The following is a 20,456-nucleotide window of genomic DNA, read 5'->3' on the forward strand; positions in this document are numbered from 1 at the left end:
TAAGTACGGGCATTAGATTCTTGGATAATCAGATTAAACGTCATTACTCGTAACAACAGTAGATTTTAAGCCTCTGTTTAAGTTTCGTGCCGAGATAGGGAGGGAGAGCACTGAAGTTCAGTACATTGCCATGGCGGCAGTAGCGAGCTACTGCAAGCCTTCGCCATTTGTTACCGGTCAATCTCATCCTCGCCTTGTAAGTCTTTCTCTCTCTCTTAAATTTAAACATATGCACGTATGTTTGTACGCACGAAATATACCTGTATGAGATAAGATGATGTGATACTTCTGTTCATATTGGATTATTTAGGATCCTACGAATAAATTTCCTTTATTTTCTGTTGATTATCTGACATAGGTGCTTATCCTGGATTCCTTTGTGGTTTCTCAGTTAATTATTTTTGTACTGGAGTTTAGTCTTTGCAGAATTAGAGGTTTGAGGATCTAATCTTGCAATAGAACGAATATGATTGCTTCTGGTGGTAGAAGTATATCCCGTGATTGTTCACTTTTTATTTACCTGTGAGACAAGAGTCATGAGTACCAAGAAGTTTTATCCATGCGCGATTCTGATTGTTCAATTATGGTGGTGTTAGATTTTGTTTTCCCTTGTTTATTGAACTTTATGAGGACATGTTGCACTACTAATTATTTAACTGATGTTGCAACCGTGATTTCTGATCTTAAATTGATGCCAATTTGCGAAGGAAGAGGGAAATGAATAGGAAGGAAACATGTGCTCCAAGGGAAAAGTGGCAGGAAAAAGGAACAGGTTTCTACTGTAGAATAGGAAGGATAAATTGGTTAGCGAAAGTTGGGTCTTTTTCCCTTCATTGAAACAAGGTCTTAAAAGGTTTGCTTCCACCAGGCGAGCAAATTCAACTTCGTATGCAGATATGGTTTGTCCTATGGTGGTGAGGTTGTCTGTATTTTAGTGCTGGTTTGTCGGAGACGCTCTACAGGCTTGGCAAAAGTTGAGTGTTTAATGCGCTGACTATATTTATGTAAAGTGTGCCTTGTTGAAGATGATCCTCTCACCAGCCTGTGCGCTTCAAATTTTAATGTCCAAATAAAGGGTCATTTGTAGTCTTTGCTTTTTAAAACGAAATGGTCTTTTGTGGTGAGAACATCTAGTATGTATTGTCAGGCCCTATTCTACCATTCAATCTTGGCACCTCTTATGAGCTGTGATATTTAGCAGATGCTGATGTGTGGAAATTGTAGGGGAAATCATCATTAAGACAACATGTTGGGAATTTAGAGAGGGCATCTAGAATCACCGAATTGTTTTAGAGATCCAAGAAGTCTTTGGAGCCACAGTAGCTGGAAACTTAAATTAGAGATTTCACTTCAGGCTGAGAAGTGTCCACTTTTTATAGTCCTACAGTAAATTTTTGGCGTTTGATGTCTTTTCTTGTAATGTCTACTGCAGATTCTGATTCAACTTTATTGATTTTAAAATCCAGGAAGTCCCAAGAAACCAATTGAATCTAAACAATATCTCTTCAGTTGTTTCTTCGACTTTAGGCGCTACAGCTCCTGAAAGTTAATCCTGTTCTCACACTTGATTTCTTTCAAGCTTCGAAGAGTCAGGTTATGCTGTGAAGGTTATGTATCATTGCTTTATGCTTGGTTCCATTACAGTTGACACCAACCAAGCAGCATAGTCCACCTGCACAATTTGTGCTTCATAACAAGAGATATAAAATCTCTTTTGTTGCTTGGTATGCCTTCTGAATGGATGACATCCACCATTCATCTCAACTAAAAAATGAAGGAAACAATTCCAATCCCTGAGCTTTAGAAGAGAAAGCTGATGTTCAACCAAAAGAAACCTACTGTATCACCCAAGAAAACTCTTTCATATAGCTCACAGTCTTCTGAGTAGCGAAAAGAAACTGAACTCTCATTGTGAGATGTAATCCATCATTTAAACGGACAAACCTCCAAGAAATTCAAGAGCTTGTTTCCTTTATTGTCAACAGAATTGTTCTGGTATCTTGATCGAGGATGACTTCCTTTTCTGCCACAACACAGCCGTCTCTCACCCAAATCTTATCACTATTGCCAACACAGAAGTCCTTAATATCTCACCAAAACCCAACCCAACCCTCTTTCTCTCACAAAAACCACACTCCAAATATCTCCTTAAGCTCACAATCAAACAAACCCGTTGACCCCGTTGTCTCGTGGACCTCTTCTATCTCCCAGCTCTGCCGCAGTGGCCAATTACTTGAAGCTGCTGCTGAGTTTACCTGCATGAGGCTGGCTGGAATACATCCTAACCACATCACCTTCGTCTGCATTCTTTCAGGCTGTGCTGCATTTCCAGAAAGAAGTGAACTTTTGGGTGCTTTAATCCATGGATATGTTTGTAAACTTGGTTTAGATAGGAATAATGTGATGGTGGGGACTGCGCTTGTTTATATGTACGCCAAATATGGTTTGCTATATTTGGCTAGATTGGTGTTTGACTGTATGGGCGTGAAAAATTTGATCTCTTGGAATACCATGATAGATGGGTATGTGAAGAATGGAGAGATCGAGTATGCTCTTGAGTTGTTTGATAAAATGCCTGAAAGGGATGCAATTTCTTGGACTGCTTTGATTAATGGGTTTGTTAAGAGTGGTCATTATGAGGAAGCATTAAATCATTTTCGAGAAATGCAAATCTCATGCGTTATGCCTGATTATGTTACCATTGTCGCTATTCTTGCAGCTTGTGCCAATTTAGGAACCCTCGGTCTTGGCTTATGGATTCATCGGCTTGTGTTGAAGAATGACTTGAAGTACAATGTCAAGATAAATAACTCCTTGATTGACATGTATTCTCGCTGTGGTTGTATGGAGTATGCTTGCCAAGTGTTTGATAAAATGCAGAAGCGAACTTTGGTGTCATGGAATTCAATTATTGTGGGTTTTGCTGTTAATGGCTTTGCAAAGAAAGCATTGGAGCATTTCCATATGATGCAAAAGGAAGGGTTTATTCCAGATGGAGTTAGCTTCACAGGTGCTCTCACTGCTTGTAGCTATTCCGGTCTGGTTGAAGAAGGGCTTCAATATTTTGATACCATGAAGAGGGTTTACAATGTCAGCCCCCGAATTGAGCATTATGGATGCATAGTTGATCTTTATAGTCGTGCAGGGAGACTGGAAGAGGCACTGGAGGTAATAGAAAGCATGCCCATGAAGCCAAACGAAGTTGTGTTGGGTTCATTGTTGGCTGCTTGCAGAACTCATGGGAATATAAGCTTAGCTGAGAGGGTGGTGAAACATCTGGTTGAATTGAATTTTGAAAATGATTCTAGTTATGTGCTTCTTGCAAATATGTATGCATCTGTTGGAAGGTGGGATGGGGCGAGTGAGGTTAGGAGAAGAATGAAATCCCGTGCAATACTGAAGAGACCAGGATTTAGTTCAATTGAAATAAATTGTGAAGTTTATGAATTTGTGGCTGGTGATAAATCTCATGTTGACACTGAGATCATTTATGGAATGCTTGATCTTCTGTCTTTTGAGTTGAAATTGTTTGATTATGCTCCTAAAAATGTTGATGTGGGTTTATATGAGAACAGTTGAAAGTTTTATAAATTGTTTTTTCATATAGAATTTGTTATATTTGTTCTCTTTTGAGGTATTGTTTTATCATTTATGCACCAACTTTTTATGGAATTATATTCATAGAATCTTAATTATCATAATCCCCATTTCTGATTAACTTAGAGTAGTCCCTGTTGATACAGACTGTTAAAGCTCTTAGTCGAGATCTTGATCCACATCTTTTTTACTGCGGAGCATGTCTATGAATGTGACTTATTAGGAATAAGAAAAAGCAACTCACTCCATATTACAATCAATCTTGCTTGCTTCCTCCAAAGGTAGACTAGCTATTTTTATGCCCAACTTTGCCAGTTTCCATCCATTTTCTCTTTCTAAAATACCAAGCCCCAATCTCATTTTGTCAGACATAAACTGTTCCACTTCAAATTCAAAATTTATAACCCTATTTGATTATATAGTTTTTGTTTTTCCTTTTTAAACTTATTCTTCTTTGCATGACACTCTTGTTAATGTTAGAACTCAGAACAAAACAACTCTTGTTTGTGATAACTTGAAGTTATTACTTTTCTAGTGGAGAAGGAAACAACTCAGTTTAATTCAGTCGTGTTCTCCATATTTTTTTTGTTTATATCAAATTGAAGCTATTTATAGCGACCAAGCTAGAGGAATTCTTACAATTTATTTGACTTGCTTTTCACTCAAAATCTTCCTTTTCTGCCACTCAATATCTTATTTATCTTAACTAAACTTCTTTTTACTTTTGCTTTACATAATCTCATTTTTTTCCCTACATATTATCTACTTTTGATAAAATAATAGAACTTTCTTTGAAAAACACTCAAATTCTCGCACCCCTTGTTAAACTTTTTCTTTGTGATTCCAAATTTTTCTCTCAAACACTTGATTTTGCTTTCAGGAGAACCTTAGTTAGGATATCTGGTAACTATTCTTTAGAATTATAATGCACCAAATTTATTTCTACATTCTTCTCTAATTCATAAAGGAAATGAAATTTCCCTTTTCTATATTTGGTCATGCCATATTGCGTAAGATTCTTGGTAATCAAAATGACAGATTTATTATCAACTAAGTAACAGTAGCTCCACTTCAGACTTGATTTAAAAAAATTTTCTTAGTTAAATTGCTTGATTTGCAGAAGCTGATGTGGAATATATTCTGCCTTAGCTGTGATTAAATACGAATGTCTTGCTTTCTTGAATTCTATGAGTAAGAAGAAAAACAAGACCAGAAGTTTTTGAGTCATCAATACATCTTGCTCAATCACTATCTTTAAGTCCTTCAAGAACTTCACTCTTATTGTTCAAATACCATATTCCAAAATCGAATGTCTATTTCAGATAATTAAGCACTCTCTTTGCTGCTCCAAAATTTTCTTGCTTGGAGACTTTATAAACCTTGAAAGAAGGTCAGCAGATTACATCTGGTCAGGTCTATTTGTTGTTAAATATAAAGGACTCCCGACTAAACTTGTCTAGATAGATGCATAATTCTTGACATCACGATCATCCTTTGACAAATCTGCCCGCAAGTCAAGTGGAGTTGTAATGGGCATACTTTTTTTCTAATCTTAAACTTCTTAAAAATATCTGAAGATATGCTTCCTTTGGAGAGGATAATGCCAGAATTACTGGATTTTCTTCTGAATAAAGTATTTTATTTTGTCCAAATATAATTTCAAATTCATCCATCGTTTCTTTCTTAAAACTCCATAAAGATTGAAATCTGTCTCCAGGCATCAATAGATCATTTGCACACAGAGATAGTTACTGACTTCTCAGATTTGCAACCGTTCACATTTAGAGTAGGTTCATTCTCACCCAAATCTGAATTTGAAACTTATTCATAATTTCTTTCACAAAACTCTGTAAAGATTGATATAGTTTTCACTCACCAAAAGATCATCAGCACAAAAAGAAAAAAGAAAAAAGATCCCCTGCATCTCAAATTTGCAACCCTTCACATATAAATTAGGCTTCTTCTCACTACTCCTGAATCTAGGCTAGAATTGACGCTGCCAGGGTGCCTATTTTAACATATAAAGAGTCTTTTTAAGCCTGTAAACTTTGTCTCATGGTCAAAAATAAAAAAGCCCTCAAGTCGATCAGCAAAGACTTCTTTTTGCGCTACCCATTCAAAAAAGCCAATGTAACATCCATGTGGAAAATTTTCCAACCCTTTTGTGAAGTAATGGAAATTAATAGCCTAATTCTATTCTACCTGGCTATAGGAGTAAATGTGTCACCATAACCAATCCCCAAACTGAGCATTGTCCATAAAAAGTATATTTTTTTCCATGATAAGATCATAAAGTTTCAATTCAACACCCACTTCAACTAGCACCTTAAAATTCTTGCGTAATTTCATTGGGTGGATATGACATGATATTGGGTGTTGATTGGATGAAGCAATTCATTCCAATGATATTGGACTTTATACAAGGCACTGTTAAGTTTAACTATGTTGACTTACTCATAGTGCTTACAAAAAGTGATTCTTATAGGAAGTTAGCCACCAAAATAAAAGAGTTGATGCAAGGAAGTGGGCCAAGCAAAAGCAAGCAAATGAAGGCGGAACTGCATTTCTGGTGATGGAAGTTGTAAAGGAGATAAAAACTCCAGAGACCCCAAAATAGCATTCGGAGCATTGCCTGACCAATATAAGGATGTCTTTGAGGAACCCCCAAGGGTTACCTCGGGTTAGAGTCTTCAATCACACCATTTCAATGACTCAGGAGAATTCCTTAATGAATATACGTCCTTACAGATATTCGTTCCACCAAAAGAATGAAATAGAAAAACAAGTTCAGAAGATGTTGGCGAGTTACTCATTCGTCCCAGTTGGTACTATTGGTCAAGAAGAAGGATGGTACTTGGAGGTTCTATGTTGATTAGAAGAAATTCAATTCCTTGACTGTAAATAATAAGTTTCCAATACCCATTATTGATGACCTTCTTGATAAATTACATGGAGCAATTATTCTTCTACAATTGATCTTAGATTTAGGGATCATCAAATTCAGGTGGAGGAAAAAGATATACACAAAACAGCCTGCAGGACACACTAGGATCACTATAAATTCAAAATGATGCAATTTAGCCTTACTAATGCTACAGAGACATTTCAAACCCCAATGTATCTTCAAAGCCTTCATGCGAAAATTCGTTCTTGTTTTCTTTGATGACATATTAATTTACAATACCACCAAACAAGAACATTTCCAGCAACTGGAAGAAGTCCTGAAACTACTCATGAGTAACAAATTTTATGCAAACAGTCTAAATGTTGCTTTTTCTAGGCCGAGATGGAATATCTGAGGCACATTATCTCTCTGCAAGGAGTAAAGATGGACCTCTGAAAAATTGAAGTCATTATTAATTGCTCGACGCCTCAACCATTATAGGCTCTCAAAGGATTTTTAAGTCTAACAGGGTATTACTGCAAATTCATATAGAATTATGAAGTTATAGCCAAATCATTCACAAACTTGTTGAAGAAGGGTATTTTTCAATGGAACATAGAGGCCAACCGAGCCTTCCAACTATTAAAAACAGTCATGACTTCCAACCTTGTTTTGAGACTACCCAAATTTGGAGACGTTCACTATCAAGACTAATGCTAGCAACAAGAAAATTAGAGTAGTTCTAATACAGGAAGACCAACCTATAACATTCCTACATAAGGTTTAAGCCCCAAAAATCATACTAAATCAGTATACGAAAAGGAACTCATGGCAGTCTTATGTGCAGTGTGACAGTGGCGACATTACTTGGGAATGCTTAGTCAGTGTCAAAAACCAGCAAGTTTTGTAACAAAGGACCATACTTCGTGAAAATCAGCTTGTGGACAAGGTCCTTATCCAGTGGGAAATTATTCTAACTGAAGAATGCACATGGGAAGATTGCGAGTATATTCAACATCAATTTCCAAATCTCAACCTTGGGGACAAGGTTGTTGTTTAAGGAGAGGGTATCGCAATAAAACCACTAAGAGTTTATTATAGGAAGAAGGGCAAAATGGAAATAAATGTACAATGGGCAAAATGGGGTTTTCTCCTACCACTTGCATGGAAAGTTCTCAAAGAAGGCTGATCGCCAACTGTTGTAACCGGACCAATTGTAATGGTTGCAACTAATGAAATCACCTTCTGTAACAAGTAAGAGCGCCTAACAGACTGGTGCATCCTGCCTGCCAGACTTTGCCTATAAATAGGCTTCATTTGAATGAATAGAGCATCAGATAATCAATCCAAATCAAACTTGAGTTCTGTCTCCCCTTCTCTCTCTCTCAACTGCCATCTTCTTCTTAACTTGATTCCCTCTGATTAGTTCAGAATCATCAGTACGGGTTCTGACATAGTTTTCTCAAGATGGTTTGTTCTTTTGTAAGTTTCAGAAGGTGAAAATTTGCCCTTCTTTGATAGAGTCCTCTAACACTTTTGGCACTTTGTCTTTTTCTGCTTTGCAAGTAGCAGGTTTCTTACCATCCTTGAACATTAACCATGATCTCTAAATGCTCACCATAATTTGTAAGTTGAGTTACCAGCTCAAACATAGTATAATTGTCATTGATCGTCTTATCATCTTTCATCCTCAATATTTCAGACTCTCTTTTGAGAGTTAACAACTTGATAGTTCATATCCTTTTGCTTCATTTGAACTCTTCTTGGAGCTCGTCTCATGCTTGCTTTGTTATTGTAGCTCTCAATATCATTGAAACATTTTCTTCCATAATTGCTAGTAAAGGAAGGATAAGCTTTAAAGTTTTTGGTGTATGGCTCCATATGTTGCTTGATATGTTGGTGAGATTTTATGGAAAAGGGACCCACTCTTACTCCTTTCAAGAGTATCCCACTGATAATAAACCATGAAAAAGAACTTCGATTCTCATCCTCCAGAAATTATTATTTCCTCCTAAACAAAAACAAGAAGTGCAGGTAAGGAAAAATGCTTGTTATTCACTCACTTTTCTGGAAAAAAAATCATTGGAGAAAAGGATTTGATGAAGTTCACTTCAAACTTTCACAGCCATTCAATAAGAAGGCCCTAATACCATTTATTACAACTCTCAGAAAAAAACTACTTTAATTTGTGATAACTCAAAATTCTCACTCTTCATTAAAGAAGAAAATAACTCATAGCACAAAAACTTCTTTTATATCATTTAATCTGTATTGTATCTTACATGTTTGTTTCAAATAGAAGCTATAAGCAATAAACTTTCAAAATTCTGATACACACTTTATTAACCTGCCCTATATTTTACTTTTCTTACATGAAGATCTTGCTTCTCTTATACTTAACTTTTTTTTCTTTCCTTTATACAATCACATTTTTTATGCACAATTTACTTATAATAATACTACTTTGTTAAAAATCACATAAACTCTAACAGTTAATCTGATTAAGCACTTTTGTTAAGCTCAAGTTGGCAATGATGCTACTTCCTGAGCTATACGTAACTTGGATTTAAGCTCCTTACAAGGCTTTTATGACATCTAATTAAATTCTCTTGATGGCAACTTTATAAAATTTTTCTAAAGCAAACAGTAATATGAAGCCAAAGAAGACACTCACGGGTCACAGCCTCACAGTTAATATGGCTTTCAATGTCAGGCAAGAACCAGGTATTAATATGATGGCATTTCATTTTGTGAAAGTGGGATGTTCTACAGTATGATATCACATATCCGAATAATTAGAATAGACATCATAACTGACAATAATAGTTTTTTAGCTTTTGTTTTAGTTTTGTGTTGAGAGGAGAGAGCAGTGAGCTTCAGTTTGTGTCCATGGTGGCAGTAGTGAGCTATCGCAAACCTTTGCTATTTCTCTGTGACCAATTCCATCACCACCTTCTAAGTCTTGTTCTTTTATTCTTGAGTATAAACATCTACATATATGTATATATGTATATGTATTTGCACAAAACGAACCCGCATGAGAGGAGATGATATGGCACTCTTGCTATTTGGATACTTTAGGATCCGAGAAACAAAATTCTTTTTTTTTTTAAATTCTGTTGGTTATATGGGTGCATATTCTTGACTGCATTATGCAGTTTCTCAGTTTACTAACTTTTCTAATGGTTTAATCTTTTCATAATCATTATTGTGAAGACGTAATCTTGCAAGAGAATGGATATGATTGCTTCTGGACAAAAGCCTGTGTGATTCCTCTCTTTTTGTCTACCCGGGAGATTAAAGTTGTGCACTTAAAAAGTTTCTTTATCCATGCATACTTCTAGCTATTTACTTAAGGTGGTTTTAGATTTTTTTTCTCTTATTTATTAAATATAGAAGGAAATATCGCATTATTGCTTGTTTAATTCATGTAGAAGCCGTGATATTTTTTGTCTTAATTTGACATCAATTTATATTGGTCTTTTTCTCTTTGTAAAGGAGAAAATCAAAATTTGCAAAGAAAAAAGAATAAATAGAAAAGAAACATGGCCTCCAAGGAGAAAGTGGCTGGAAATAAAACATCTTCTCCATTGTAGAATAGGAATAAATTGATTAGGGAGAATTGGGCCTTTTTCTCTTGGGTGAAACAAGGTCTTAAATGATTCCATTAGACGAGCAAAGTCAGCCTTTTGTACAGATCCCATTTTTCCTATGGTAGTGAGGTCATCTGTCTTACCACAGTTTATCGGATATCCTCTACAGGCTGGCAGCGTTAGTTCTCAATGTAATGACTATATTTGTGTAAATGTCTTGTGAAGATCAGCTTCTCACCACCCTGAGTACTCAAATTTCAATGTCCAATAAAAGGGTCACTAGTAGGCCTTGCACGAAATGGCTATCCATTGTGAGATAAAACGTCTAGTATGCAGTATAAGTTTCTCTTCTACTATTCTGTCTTGGCATCTTTTATGAGCGGGGATACATTAGCAGATGATGATATGTGGAAATTGTAGGGGAAATCACCATTAAGACTACATGTTGGGATTTCAGAGAAAGCATCTAGAGTGACCGCATTATTTTGGGGACCCAAGAAATCGGTGGAGCCACAACAGCTGGAAACTTCATTGGGGGATTTCACTTTAACAGGGTCAGGCCAAGAGGTGTCTAATTTTTGGTGTTACTTTGATATGTTTTTTCTTATAATATCTACTGCTGATTCAACTTTATTGATTTTAAAATTCAGGAAGTCCTGGGAAACCAAATGATGCCTAAAACAATATCCATTTCAGTTGTTTCTTCTATATCAGAGGTTTCATCAGATGAATGGGATGCATGCACTTCAGATGCTACAGGTTCTGAAAAGTTTAATCCCTTTCTTACACATGGATTTCTTTCAAGCTTGGAAGAGTCACGTTCTGCTGTGAAGGTTACGTATCATTGTCTATACCATGATAATTCATTAGTTTGATTTCTGAGATTTAGTATAACACCTGCTTGGATATCAAATGGGAGTAGAAGCTTTGCATTTTGTTATACTTGCACAAGAATCCATCTCTTTTCCTTCCACTCTTTCGATTGAAATGTTTCTTGTATGTTTAGAAATTGATTTAATTTCTCGGATGACACTTAATAGCTTGCACTATTTTCAGTAAGTTCACTTTCTTCTACTACTCATTCTTATTTTTCATCTCTTAAATGTCAAACTGAGTGTTACGACCAGCTGATAGGTATATATATGTTAACTTACGTTCCTTTCATTTAGTTTCTGTTCTATTACTCTTTTATTATTTATTTTGACAATTTTATTTGCCCTTCATTTAGGTTTATAAATGAGTGGGATCATGTCATGGTCCTGGGCTTTGGATCTAGTCACCGGGCTTTCTAGGGTGGAGTCCTGAAGCAAGCAAGCTGCTTGCTTCCAAGTTTTCCAGCCTTGCCAACCAACAGTGAAGCTTGTCCAATAGAACCTCCAAATTTTAAGAGAAGAACTCTTTGGACTAATAGTTGATGATTTTATTCATGGTAATATGCATGTTTATAGAAAAGCTAATTGATTTAGATCCCTATTACAATTCTAGGAATCATAGTCTTTTTTTATTCCAATTCCCTAATCTAAATCTAAACAAAGTTCTAGGAATCATAATTTCAGCTTTATTTAAACTTCCTAATTTAAATCTATCAGTTTAAAAAAAAATCTCAAAGAATTTTAACTTTTATCGGTTCCTTAATAAAACCAACTTCCCCTATCCAAAGACTGACTCAAACTCCTGCATATTTTTTTGAAATAAACTGATTCAAACTCCTGCATATTATGTATCAAAGTAATAGGAAAGAATTCAAAGTGTACTTCTTGCTTCAACCCAAGAAATGTGAAATGAGAAGACATATTCTGTAGCTTTATATTCATTTTAAAGGAAATGTAGAAAAGAAGACAATAAATAAAAGAAAAGGAGAGAATAAAGTACAAAAAATCAAAGTAGTTGATACTGTTGTAATTTAATACACCTCGAAATTAGAGGAATGCAGAAAAATCTTTACTTTTCTCAACCTTACAAACAAGATCCAAGGGTGCAAGTAGTTGATGAAGCTCCTTTGCTACTTCAATAGGATCCACGCTGTATGTCTTTTCAATAAACTTACCTTGAAAACTGGTCGTGAGACTTCCTTTTTTAGCAATCTAACATTTCTTCCATCCTCGAATAGAAGCTTGTTTGGAAGCACCAATATGGGATGTTTGATCAAGATACAATCGGATCTTCTCTTGAAGCATCGGCTGGGAACAAGCCTTCCCAGTGGATGATCAATTTGCATTGTCACAAACGAACTCACTAATTCAGAATTGCCTGAGATCAGTGACTTAATTCTCCTTGAATGAATGGTGGAAGATATGATTGCACCTCCTTATTCCCATGAAATGTTTTTAAACAAAAGCCATGGAAAATTGGGTGAAGGTGAGAAGTCTCAAGTAGTGGTAAACAATAGGCCACAGAGACAATGCGTTCCAAAACTTGAAAGGATCCATAAAACTTCGGAGCCATTTTGTGGTATGGAATCTTGCCAAAACGAGTTGGCAGTGGCTGTGGAGATGCAATAACACTTTGTTGCCTACTTGGAACTAACATCATAATGAGGCATCATAAGAGGATTTCATGGTAGCTTGTGCCTGTAAATACATTCATGGTGGAAGTCCTTCAACACCTGGTCCCGATTATGAAGCAATATGTCAACTGCTTGGACTGTGGCACAACTAGGTCAATAGGATAGTAACTTGAGGGGTGAATGACCATAAACTACTTCAAATGAAGCAGTTTTTGGAGAGAAGTGATTGGTGGTATTATAATAATATTCCTCCCAAGGGATCCATTCTACTCATCCTCTTGGTTTATCATTGGAAAAACACTTTAGGTATATTTCATTTGTGCGATTGACCACCGCTATTTATCCATGCAACTTTAGGTGGTTGGCAGAGCTGAAAACTAGCTTGGTTTCAGATAGGCGAAAAAGTTGCTTTCAAATTGCACTTGTAAAAGTGACATTCTTGTCTATAAGAATGGACCAAGGGAGCTTGTGCAACTTAAAAAAAAGTCAAAGAATAAACTGGACATGCTTACAGCCATGTAAATATGTGCCAAAGGAAGTGTTTATACTTGGCATTGAATGATCAAACAGAAAGAAATTGCAAAGGAAGTGTTTATACTTGGCATTGAATGATCAAACAGAAAGAAATTGCAATTTCTTTTACGAAAAAGTACACAGTAACCTTATTTTGGTACTTGTATGTTACAAGTTGATTTTTTTTTCTTTGAGGATCATCTAGAAGGAAAGGAACAAAGGAGATATGGCTTAGGAAGATAACAGGATAGGCCTAATGTCTTTTCTCTTTCAATTTCTTTTTCTTTGTAAATGGGTAGGAACTAGGAAGGGCGGGGGCAAACAACATGGGTGGGAGTTACTGAGAACTAAAGGCAGACCGTTCTCTGATACATTAAGAAAAATAGACTAAAATGTTACTATTCTTTTGTTTTTGTTATTAAACTGAAGAAATAATACATGATCATTTGCACAGGTAGCTGACAAGAATGGGAAACTGACCATATGGCAAAGGAGTACAGGAAATATTCTTCTTATTCTAGAACAATAAAATAGAAGAATAGATTGAAATATCACTGTTCTATCATTTTATTATTATGCGTAAAGAAACAATAAATGCTGTTTATAAAGATAAGTATGATAAGAAGTTATAGAGATGACTATTTAGGAAACTAACCATATGGAAAAAGATTATATGAAAATTACCTTTATCATTAATATGGGAAGTACCCTCTTATTGTCTAACAGTAAGCCAATATTTTGCTCTGTTTTCTTAAAATGAACAAAACTTTTGGATTGTGGGAGTACTGGTTGCAAATTGAATATTGATGGTTTTTCTCATCTTTATAGTATAGGCATACAATATAACTAGTGTGATGAAGCCTAGACTATGCTTTTTGTCTGAATTGTACCTTTAAATTGACTCCAGGAAACAGGATGGATGCCAAGCCACGTTGTTGCTAGAGATGAATCCAAAAATGTTTTAGGTGTCGTTCCACTCTATCTTAAAAGGTTTAGCACCTCCTATGCTACCTATGGTTGATTCTTATTTACTTAAAACAGTTTGACTTCATTTCTCAACTATTCTTTCATCTCCTCTGATATCGTTGTGCAGCCACTCCAACGGTGAATTTGTTTTTGATTATTCTTGGGCTGATGCATACTATAGTTTTGGAGCAAGATATTATCCAAAATTCCAATGCTGTGTGCCTTTTACTCCAGTAACTGGACCAAGGATTTTGATTCGTAATACATCATTTAAAGACCAACTTTTTGATGTAATAGTTTCCTCCCTGAAGGATTTAACAGCTAAGGTATTAGATGGATCCAGTGTTTGTTGCTTTCAGCATATGACGCTATCTCATTACATTCAGAGTCCTGTCAAAAGTCTCGTTCTTTCTCAAGCATCTTTTTTCTGCTTTTGAGTTTTATTTTTATAATGAGCAAGGGACATTTAATGCGTGCATGTTACTGGAATTGTTCCTTAAACAAATTCCACTTATGCTTGTTCAGTGAAGATTGTGCAATGAGACTTGTTTGCATTTCTGCTATGGAACTTTTTCTTTTTACCATTTACTTTGGTTTTTTAATTATTATTTTTGAGAATTTTACCACCATTACTGAAAAGTATGGGAAGGGAAAAAAGATTTAGAGTAGACGTCCTTATACATGAGAGGATTACAGAGCATGTAACAGATGGAGAACAGCTGTATCAGTCATTCTTATCTGTGTTAGCTTTATCTGATACTTTCATCATCTGACTTCCAACTCTCTTCTTTTTGTTCTTGTTTAAATTATTTGGCATCTTTGCTCAAGTTCTTTTCTGATCATCTGTCTATGCCTTTCATTGAATTATTTAATCGATCTAGAGTTTTAACTTGCGATATAGTGGTTCTTTAATGTGACCTTTTAATTGTTTCCAGGCCCGAGTTTCTTCATTACACATCACCTTCCCATCTGAAACAGAATGGCACAAGTTGAAGGAGAAAGGGTTTTTGCAGAGGACGGGAATGCAGTATCACTGGAAAAATCGCAACTATAAGAAGTGAGTGATACTTACATTTTTGTTACTGTGTAGCCTTTTGCAGGAATTTAAAATCCATTTGGATGGTTTGTATATATTGAATGTATCATTATTCTCAAATGTGTTTTTCTTGGATATAGTCCTGGCGAGTGATGTCTGATGAGTGGTTCCTTGTTTTATATAGAAATGATTGTGAAATACTACTTTTTCAATCTTGTTGCATAAAGTTAATGCAAGAAGAGGCAAGAACAACTAATGGATGAGAGTTCACTTCCTGGCTAGACAGTAATTTCTGAATTTCACTATTAAATTAATTCAAAGTAGAGTACGACTAAGGTTTCTTGTTATGATACAGCTTTGATGAGTTCTTGATGGATATGAAGCAAAGCAAGAGAAAAAACATTCGCCAGGAACGCAAAAAGGTTTTAACTTTTCCTAGATTTTGTTAAGTTCGAGTGAGATTTTTGTGATGATATTACAAGATCATCATATACATAAGATGGATTTTAGATGCATGCATTGAGTTGGATTATTAAACCCAGTATATATTCCCATGTGTAAGTGATATAATGCCATGGCAAAAGCATACTATGGATATCCCCTATACTGCTCCATATTTTATTGATAACAAAACCATGCATCATAAGTCACTTTAATTTTTTCCAAAATAAAAGTCATAGGATCACTTTACTATTGCTTCATGTTCAGGATCCTCCATGGGATTTTTCTTTCTGTTTCCAGTAAATGCAATTTTTTTTTTTATTTATGATTGGTTGTTGGCGATCTAGAAAATTATTGGGAATATTTTAGTTCACTTGATAACTTCCTGAGTAAGCTTTCTTTCTGCAGATTTCTTTGCAAAACTTGACTATGAAACGGCTCCGTGGTTATGAAATAAAGGTATCTAGTATTAATTTCAGTGAAACAAGTACTTGTAATAATTTATGTTATTTCTCCTACAATCCTATGCACAATCTCCATTTTTGCCCTAAAAAAAAGGAAAAACACTGAATTATTAAGAACTCATAATTTATCATATGTGGAAGAGGTATGGTAGCAGAATAGTTATAATAATTATTTTGCGTTGATGTTTTTAACTTTCAAAGATTATCATATAATGGAAACTGCAGAACATGTGACTTTGTTTAGTTCATTTTTTAATTATTCTACATATTGCATAAACTATATATTTTAACTGTTATCGTAGTCCCAATTATTCTATACCAACTGAAATAAACAAGAAAGTGAATGGATTATGTTATCTTACCCTGAATACATCTGGCATTGAAATACAAGTCTATAAAAGAATTCAGGCTTTGTTGAACCAGGTGAATAATACTATCCAACTCAATTCGAATGATTGACCACCAATTTGGCGAGATGTTTTGTTCTGAATATGTGTATTCAGATTGACAGGGATTTGAATCAAAACAAATAATTCGAGTAGCAAATCATACAACTGTGACAACTATGTCAACTATAAAATGCTCATGTTTCTTGACTTGCAAACTACTTCTCTATGCTTTCTCTCTCATTAGTACCTTCTAGAGATCTCTAAGTTCCAGGCTTCAGAAATGGATGTGTTTTTGAGGACTTTCTCCTGTATCTGCATTTGCGTCAACAACTAAAGTTAAAATGAATAACTTGACAGTTTTCTCCCAACTTGCAATTTGTGGTTGTTGCATAAGAGGCTGAGTTTCTGGCTCTAGAACATCTTGCTATGTACAGATACCACACTACCATGACTGAACATCAATCATGGAACATCCCTCAAGGAAAAAACCTGCATGTATGTCAAAAGGATTATAATCTCCAAAAGCTGGAGCCCACTCTCATTAGCATTCTAATTATTCAAACTGTTGTTTCGTGGTACTTTGGTATCGTTCCACTGACTGTGGGAGGCCAAGCGTTTAATGAGGTTTTTTATGTTTCTGTATTGACAGGCAAAGCATTGGGATTCCTTCTATACATTCTACAGGAACACCACTGATAACAAGTCGGTCCAGATTCACTAGACATTCTGTCTTTACTATTTTTTTAATTAGTTTTTTCTTTCCCATGGAAATGCTTAAAGTATGTTACATGTCACTTCACTGTTGCTTTTCTGCAGGTGGGGTAGTCCTTATCTAACAAGAGATTTCTTTCACAATATGGGATCAAAGTTGGGGGATCAGGTACTACTTGTTGTTGCTGAAGAAGGGGATGAGCTTGTTGCCGGAGCTCTAAACCTTATTGGAGGAGATACTTTATTTGGACGATTATGGGGATGTCATCCTCGGGCCTATTACCCAATTTTGCATTTTGAAGCATGCTATTACCAGGTTCAGTTTTGATTATTTGAATATTTCTAGTTGTAATAATCATAAACGGTATTGTTTAGAGTAAATAAATTATTTTTATAGAATTTGTATAGAAATATATAATTAGTTCAACTATAAGTGTTTTCTGAAAAAAAGTTTGAAGTACAAGAGAATGAAAATTTAACTTGGGAGGGGGTTGAAATTTTACTCCAATTTAATTTCAACTAGAATCGAAAGAATACATTTCAAATTCCATCATACTCATTTCTAAATAAATTCCATAAAAATAGTTTAATTGTTCCAGAACAGACCTATAGTGTTAATCTGTGCATGATAGTGGAATTATCTGAAAAAAGATGGATTCTTAAAGCGAACTATGACTGTCCTAATTGTGGAACTCGTCTTCTTTCAACTGAATTCTACAATCAAGTTATTAGTAGAAACTTGAGAAATCATCTGCGAGAATATCCTATTTGAGGCAGTTCTGATCGTCTATCAAAAGCGTAAGTCATTAGCAAAGAAAAGGAGAACGAATAATTCATGATTTCTTTGACATCACAGGCAATAGAAGCAGCAATTGAACTAAACCTGAAGACAGTAGAGGCAGGAGCTCAGGGTGAGCATAAGATACAACGTGGTTATATGCCGGTGAAAACTTATAGTTGCCATTACCTGATCGATGAAGGTTTCAGGCAAGCCATAGATGAATTTCTAGTGCGTGAATCAGCTCAGGTATGTACATCAAACTTTGGTTTTTTATTTTTGGGCTAACTATTTTTGCTTCAGTTCCCTGCTGCCTAGAAAAAAACACCCTTCTCCCTTCACCATTGTCAAGTAATTTATTTGCTACGTCAATGTAAATAATTGACTCTCCAATTTGCAGGTTAAACTTGTTATGAAACTGTTGAGAGAATCTGGTCCCTTCAAGGAGGGCATATGATGATATAAGCAAAATTTGGATATTCATCACTATACTGAAAGCATATTTCTCATCCCCTCAGTGAGGTTGCAAGTATCATCTTTTAGTTTTTTTAATGAAAATTATGCTATTATTCTTTACACATATATAGTCACTACAAACCCTGTAAGGGAAAATTATGTTGGTTACCACTCATCTAAAGGCAATTTTATTTCTGTTTACTTCATTTACGAGCAATTCCCCTTTATGTCAGGCGGCTAAAAAGTAGTTTGCCTTATATTTTATTTTTGAAATTATTTTCTTTACTCTAATATATAATTTAGGTCTAGGGTTTTGCCACAAAGGAGTTAATATTTTATTCTTGAAATGATTTTCTTTACTCTAATTAGATTGGTGTGTTACAATTAGGACTCTTTTGGTGAGTATAATTGGTACATTTTATGAGGTTGTGTGGTTGTAGTCGTGTTTTTTTTTTTTTTTTTTTTTAATCTTTGAACCGAAGGCAGGTAAATATCATTATCATGATTAAAAAGAAAAAGAAGAAAGAGCTCAAAAAAGGTTGAGTTAGCTAATTTTTTAAAAAAAATTGTCTGACCAATAATTTTTTACAAAAAATATTTTTAATAAATAAATAATATGTTGATATAATTTTTTTTTTAAAAAATAGTAACTAATTATATTATTTGTTTATTGATTAATTTTTAACTAGAGTATTATTTTATTAAATATTTACATAAATATTCAAAATTTCATATTTGTTATAATTTAATCCTAATGAAAAAAATAATAATAATAAGATTATATTTCGATATTTTTAAAATATAATTTAAAAGAATAAAATTTTGAATAATTAATTAAATTAATAAATTAATAATAATTTTAATCTTTTGTTGTTATTATTTTATTAATATAATTAATTAATTAAGTTATTTTTTGAATTATTTTTTAAAATATCTAAATATATATAAATGGCAAATACAACTTTCTATTTGAAAATCATCCCAGGAGTCGCGAAGGTCTTCTCTGTCTCAGCTAACTAATATTCAGCATATTCAAAAGATGATGCCCCTGTAAAAGTAGATGAGTTTAGTTTTTTTGTATCTTTCAATGTAGTCTGGGTCCATTATGGATGGAACTGGGTCTCGTAGAAGAGAGACTGAATTGTGCTGTGGTAGAACCGAGTGGCCCTGTGGCGATGCCGGATGATATGGTGGAGGCACCATATTGTACTGTGGCGGTGTCAGATGGTACGGTGGAGAAGTAGAATTATATCGGGGTGGCTCCGGATTTTCCCGCTGTAAGGGTGGCTCAAATTGTGGTAGTGGGGGAGGGTCAGACAGCTCCTTCCTTTCCTCTCGGGTCTGCTGAACAGAGATGAGTCTCTCCAGTATCTCAAAGAGTTGGTCAACATCTTCTCGAAGTGAGCCATCCCGGGCTATTTGGTTTAGTAGGGGTTTTCCTCTCTTTATTTTCTTGTACCTGTATTTCACAATAAATGGTTAAGAAATAGTTTGTATTTAGTGTTTTTAAGTGTAAGAAATGGTTCTGAGGAACACGACTCTGATACCAACTGTAAAAATCCAAAACTTTAAGGAAAATGAATTTATAAAATTAAATGTGGAAGTAATTAATAGAGTTAGGATTTAGATTCCTTACACAATAATTTAAAATGTACAATAGGGGTAGGAAAATGTCTCTTCTAAAAGACAAACGGTAATTAAAGAAATGAAAAGAAGAGCGAATACAAAAATACCCTAGGACAACTTTTACCAGCACTTGAAGGAAGTCCAGGTGGTAAACTACTCACAACCCTCTTTCTAATCGGGATCTGAATCTTAGTTCTCTTGATCTGAAATGATTAATTAAAGGGTGATTTACACTAGTTCAGTAAGAATATCATACTAATCACATATATGAAAAATTGAAGATTAGTAAAAATCAGAAAAATAACTAATGGAGTTCTTGCTTTATTTAAATACATTTAAACTTAAAGATATTTGTTTGATACTTACCGTAACGAGTTTTTCAAAAACAATCTATGAAGACCCATATCCATATCATTTTTTACTTTCATGTATAAGAGAAACAAGAGACAATAACTTTCATTTCTTACCTGCATACTAGTACCCCTAAGGGTTCATA

General features: G+C 34.8%; 2 protein-coding genes across 5 annotated transcripts; both read left to right on the top strand.

The window, feature by feature from the left end:
• The first annotated feature begins 57 nt into the window (after nt 1–57).
• PDE247 (Tetratricopeptide repeat (TPR)-like superfamily protein) lies at nt 58–3,609 on the top strand. The gene is made up of 2 exons (XM_022035932.2): nt 58–196; nt 1,467–3,609. Exon 2 carries the CDS (start codon nt 2,011–2,013, stop codon nt 3,577–3,579), a length of 1,569 nt encoding a protein of 522 aa, XP_021891624.1. The 5' UTR covers nt 58–196; nt 1,467–2,010; the 3' UTR covers nt 3,580–3,609.
• Nucleotides 59–18,540, top strand: LOC110809945 (acyl-CoA). Of its 4 annotated transcripts, XM_088213825.1 has the most exons (13): nt 59–196; nt 9,122–9,205; nt 10,495–10,641; nt 10,725–10,907; nt 14,001–14,083; nt 14,187–14,385; nt 14,995–15,116; nt 15,451–15,517; nt 15,945–15,995; nt 17,039–17,091; nt 17,206–17,416; nt 17,957–18,127; nt 18,279–18,540. In XM_088213825.1, exons 2-13 carry the CDS (start codon nt 9,188–9,190, stop codon nt 18,333–18,335), a joined length of 1,362 nt encoding a protein of 453 aa, XP_088069951.1. In that variant the 5' UTR covers nt 59–196; nt 9,122–9,187; the 3' UTR covers nt 18,336–18,540. The 4 variants fall into 4 exon arrangements, with proteins under 4 accessions (XP_088069951.1, XP_088069950.1, XP_021891628.2 ...); XM_088213824.1 differs by lacking the exon at nt 9,122–9,205 and having other exon boundaries at nt 63–196; XM_088213827.1 differs by lacking the exons at nt 59–196; nt 9,122–9,205 and having other exon boundaries at nt 10,494–10,628.
• Nucleotides 18,541–20,456: the final 1,916 nt, after the last annotated feature.

This window comes from Carica papaya, chromosome 2 (assembly GCF_054855325.1).
Source record: "Carica papaya isolate Zhongbai chromosome 2, ASM5485532v1, whole genome shotgun sequence".
NCBI lineage: Eukaryota > Viridiplantae > Streptophyta > Magnoliopsida > Brassicales > Caricaceae > Carica > Carica papaya.

Bases quoted from the DNA above. Each gene is read 5' to 3' on its own strand.
- LOC110809945 (XM_088213824.1), top strand. From the start codon at position 131: ATGGCGGCAGTAGCGAGCTACTGCAAGCCTTCGCCATTTGTTACCGGT. The intron at 15,996-17,038 runs GTATCTAGTATT...CTGTATTGACAG, and splicing joins TCCGTGGTTATGAAATAAAG to GCAAAGCATTGGGATTCCTT. The intron at 18,128-18,278 runs GTATGTACATCA...TCCAATTTGCAG, and splicing joins TAGTGCGTGAATCAGCTCAG to GTTAAACTTGTTATGAAACT.
- PDE247 (XM_022035932.2), top strand. From the start codon at position 2,011: ATGACTTCCTTTTCTGCCACAACACAGCCGTCTCTCACCCAAATCTTA.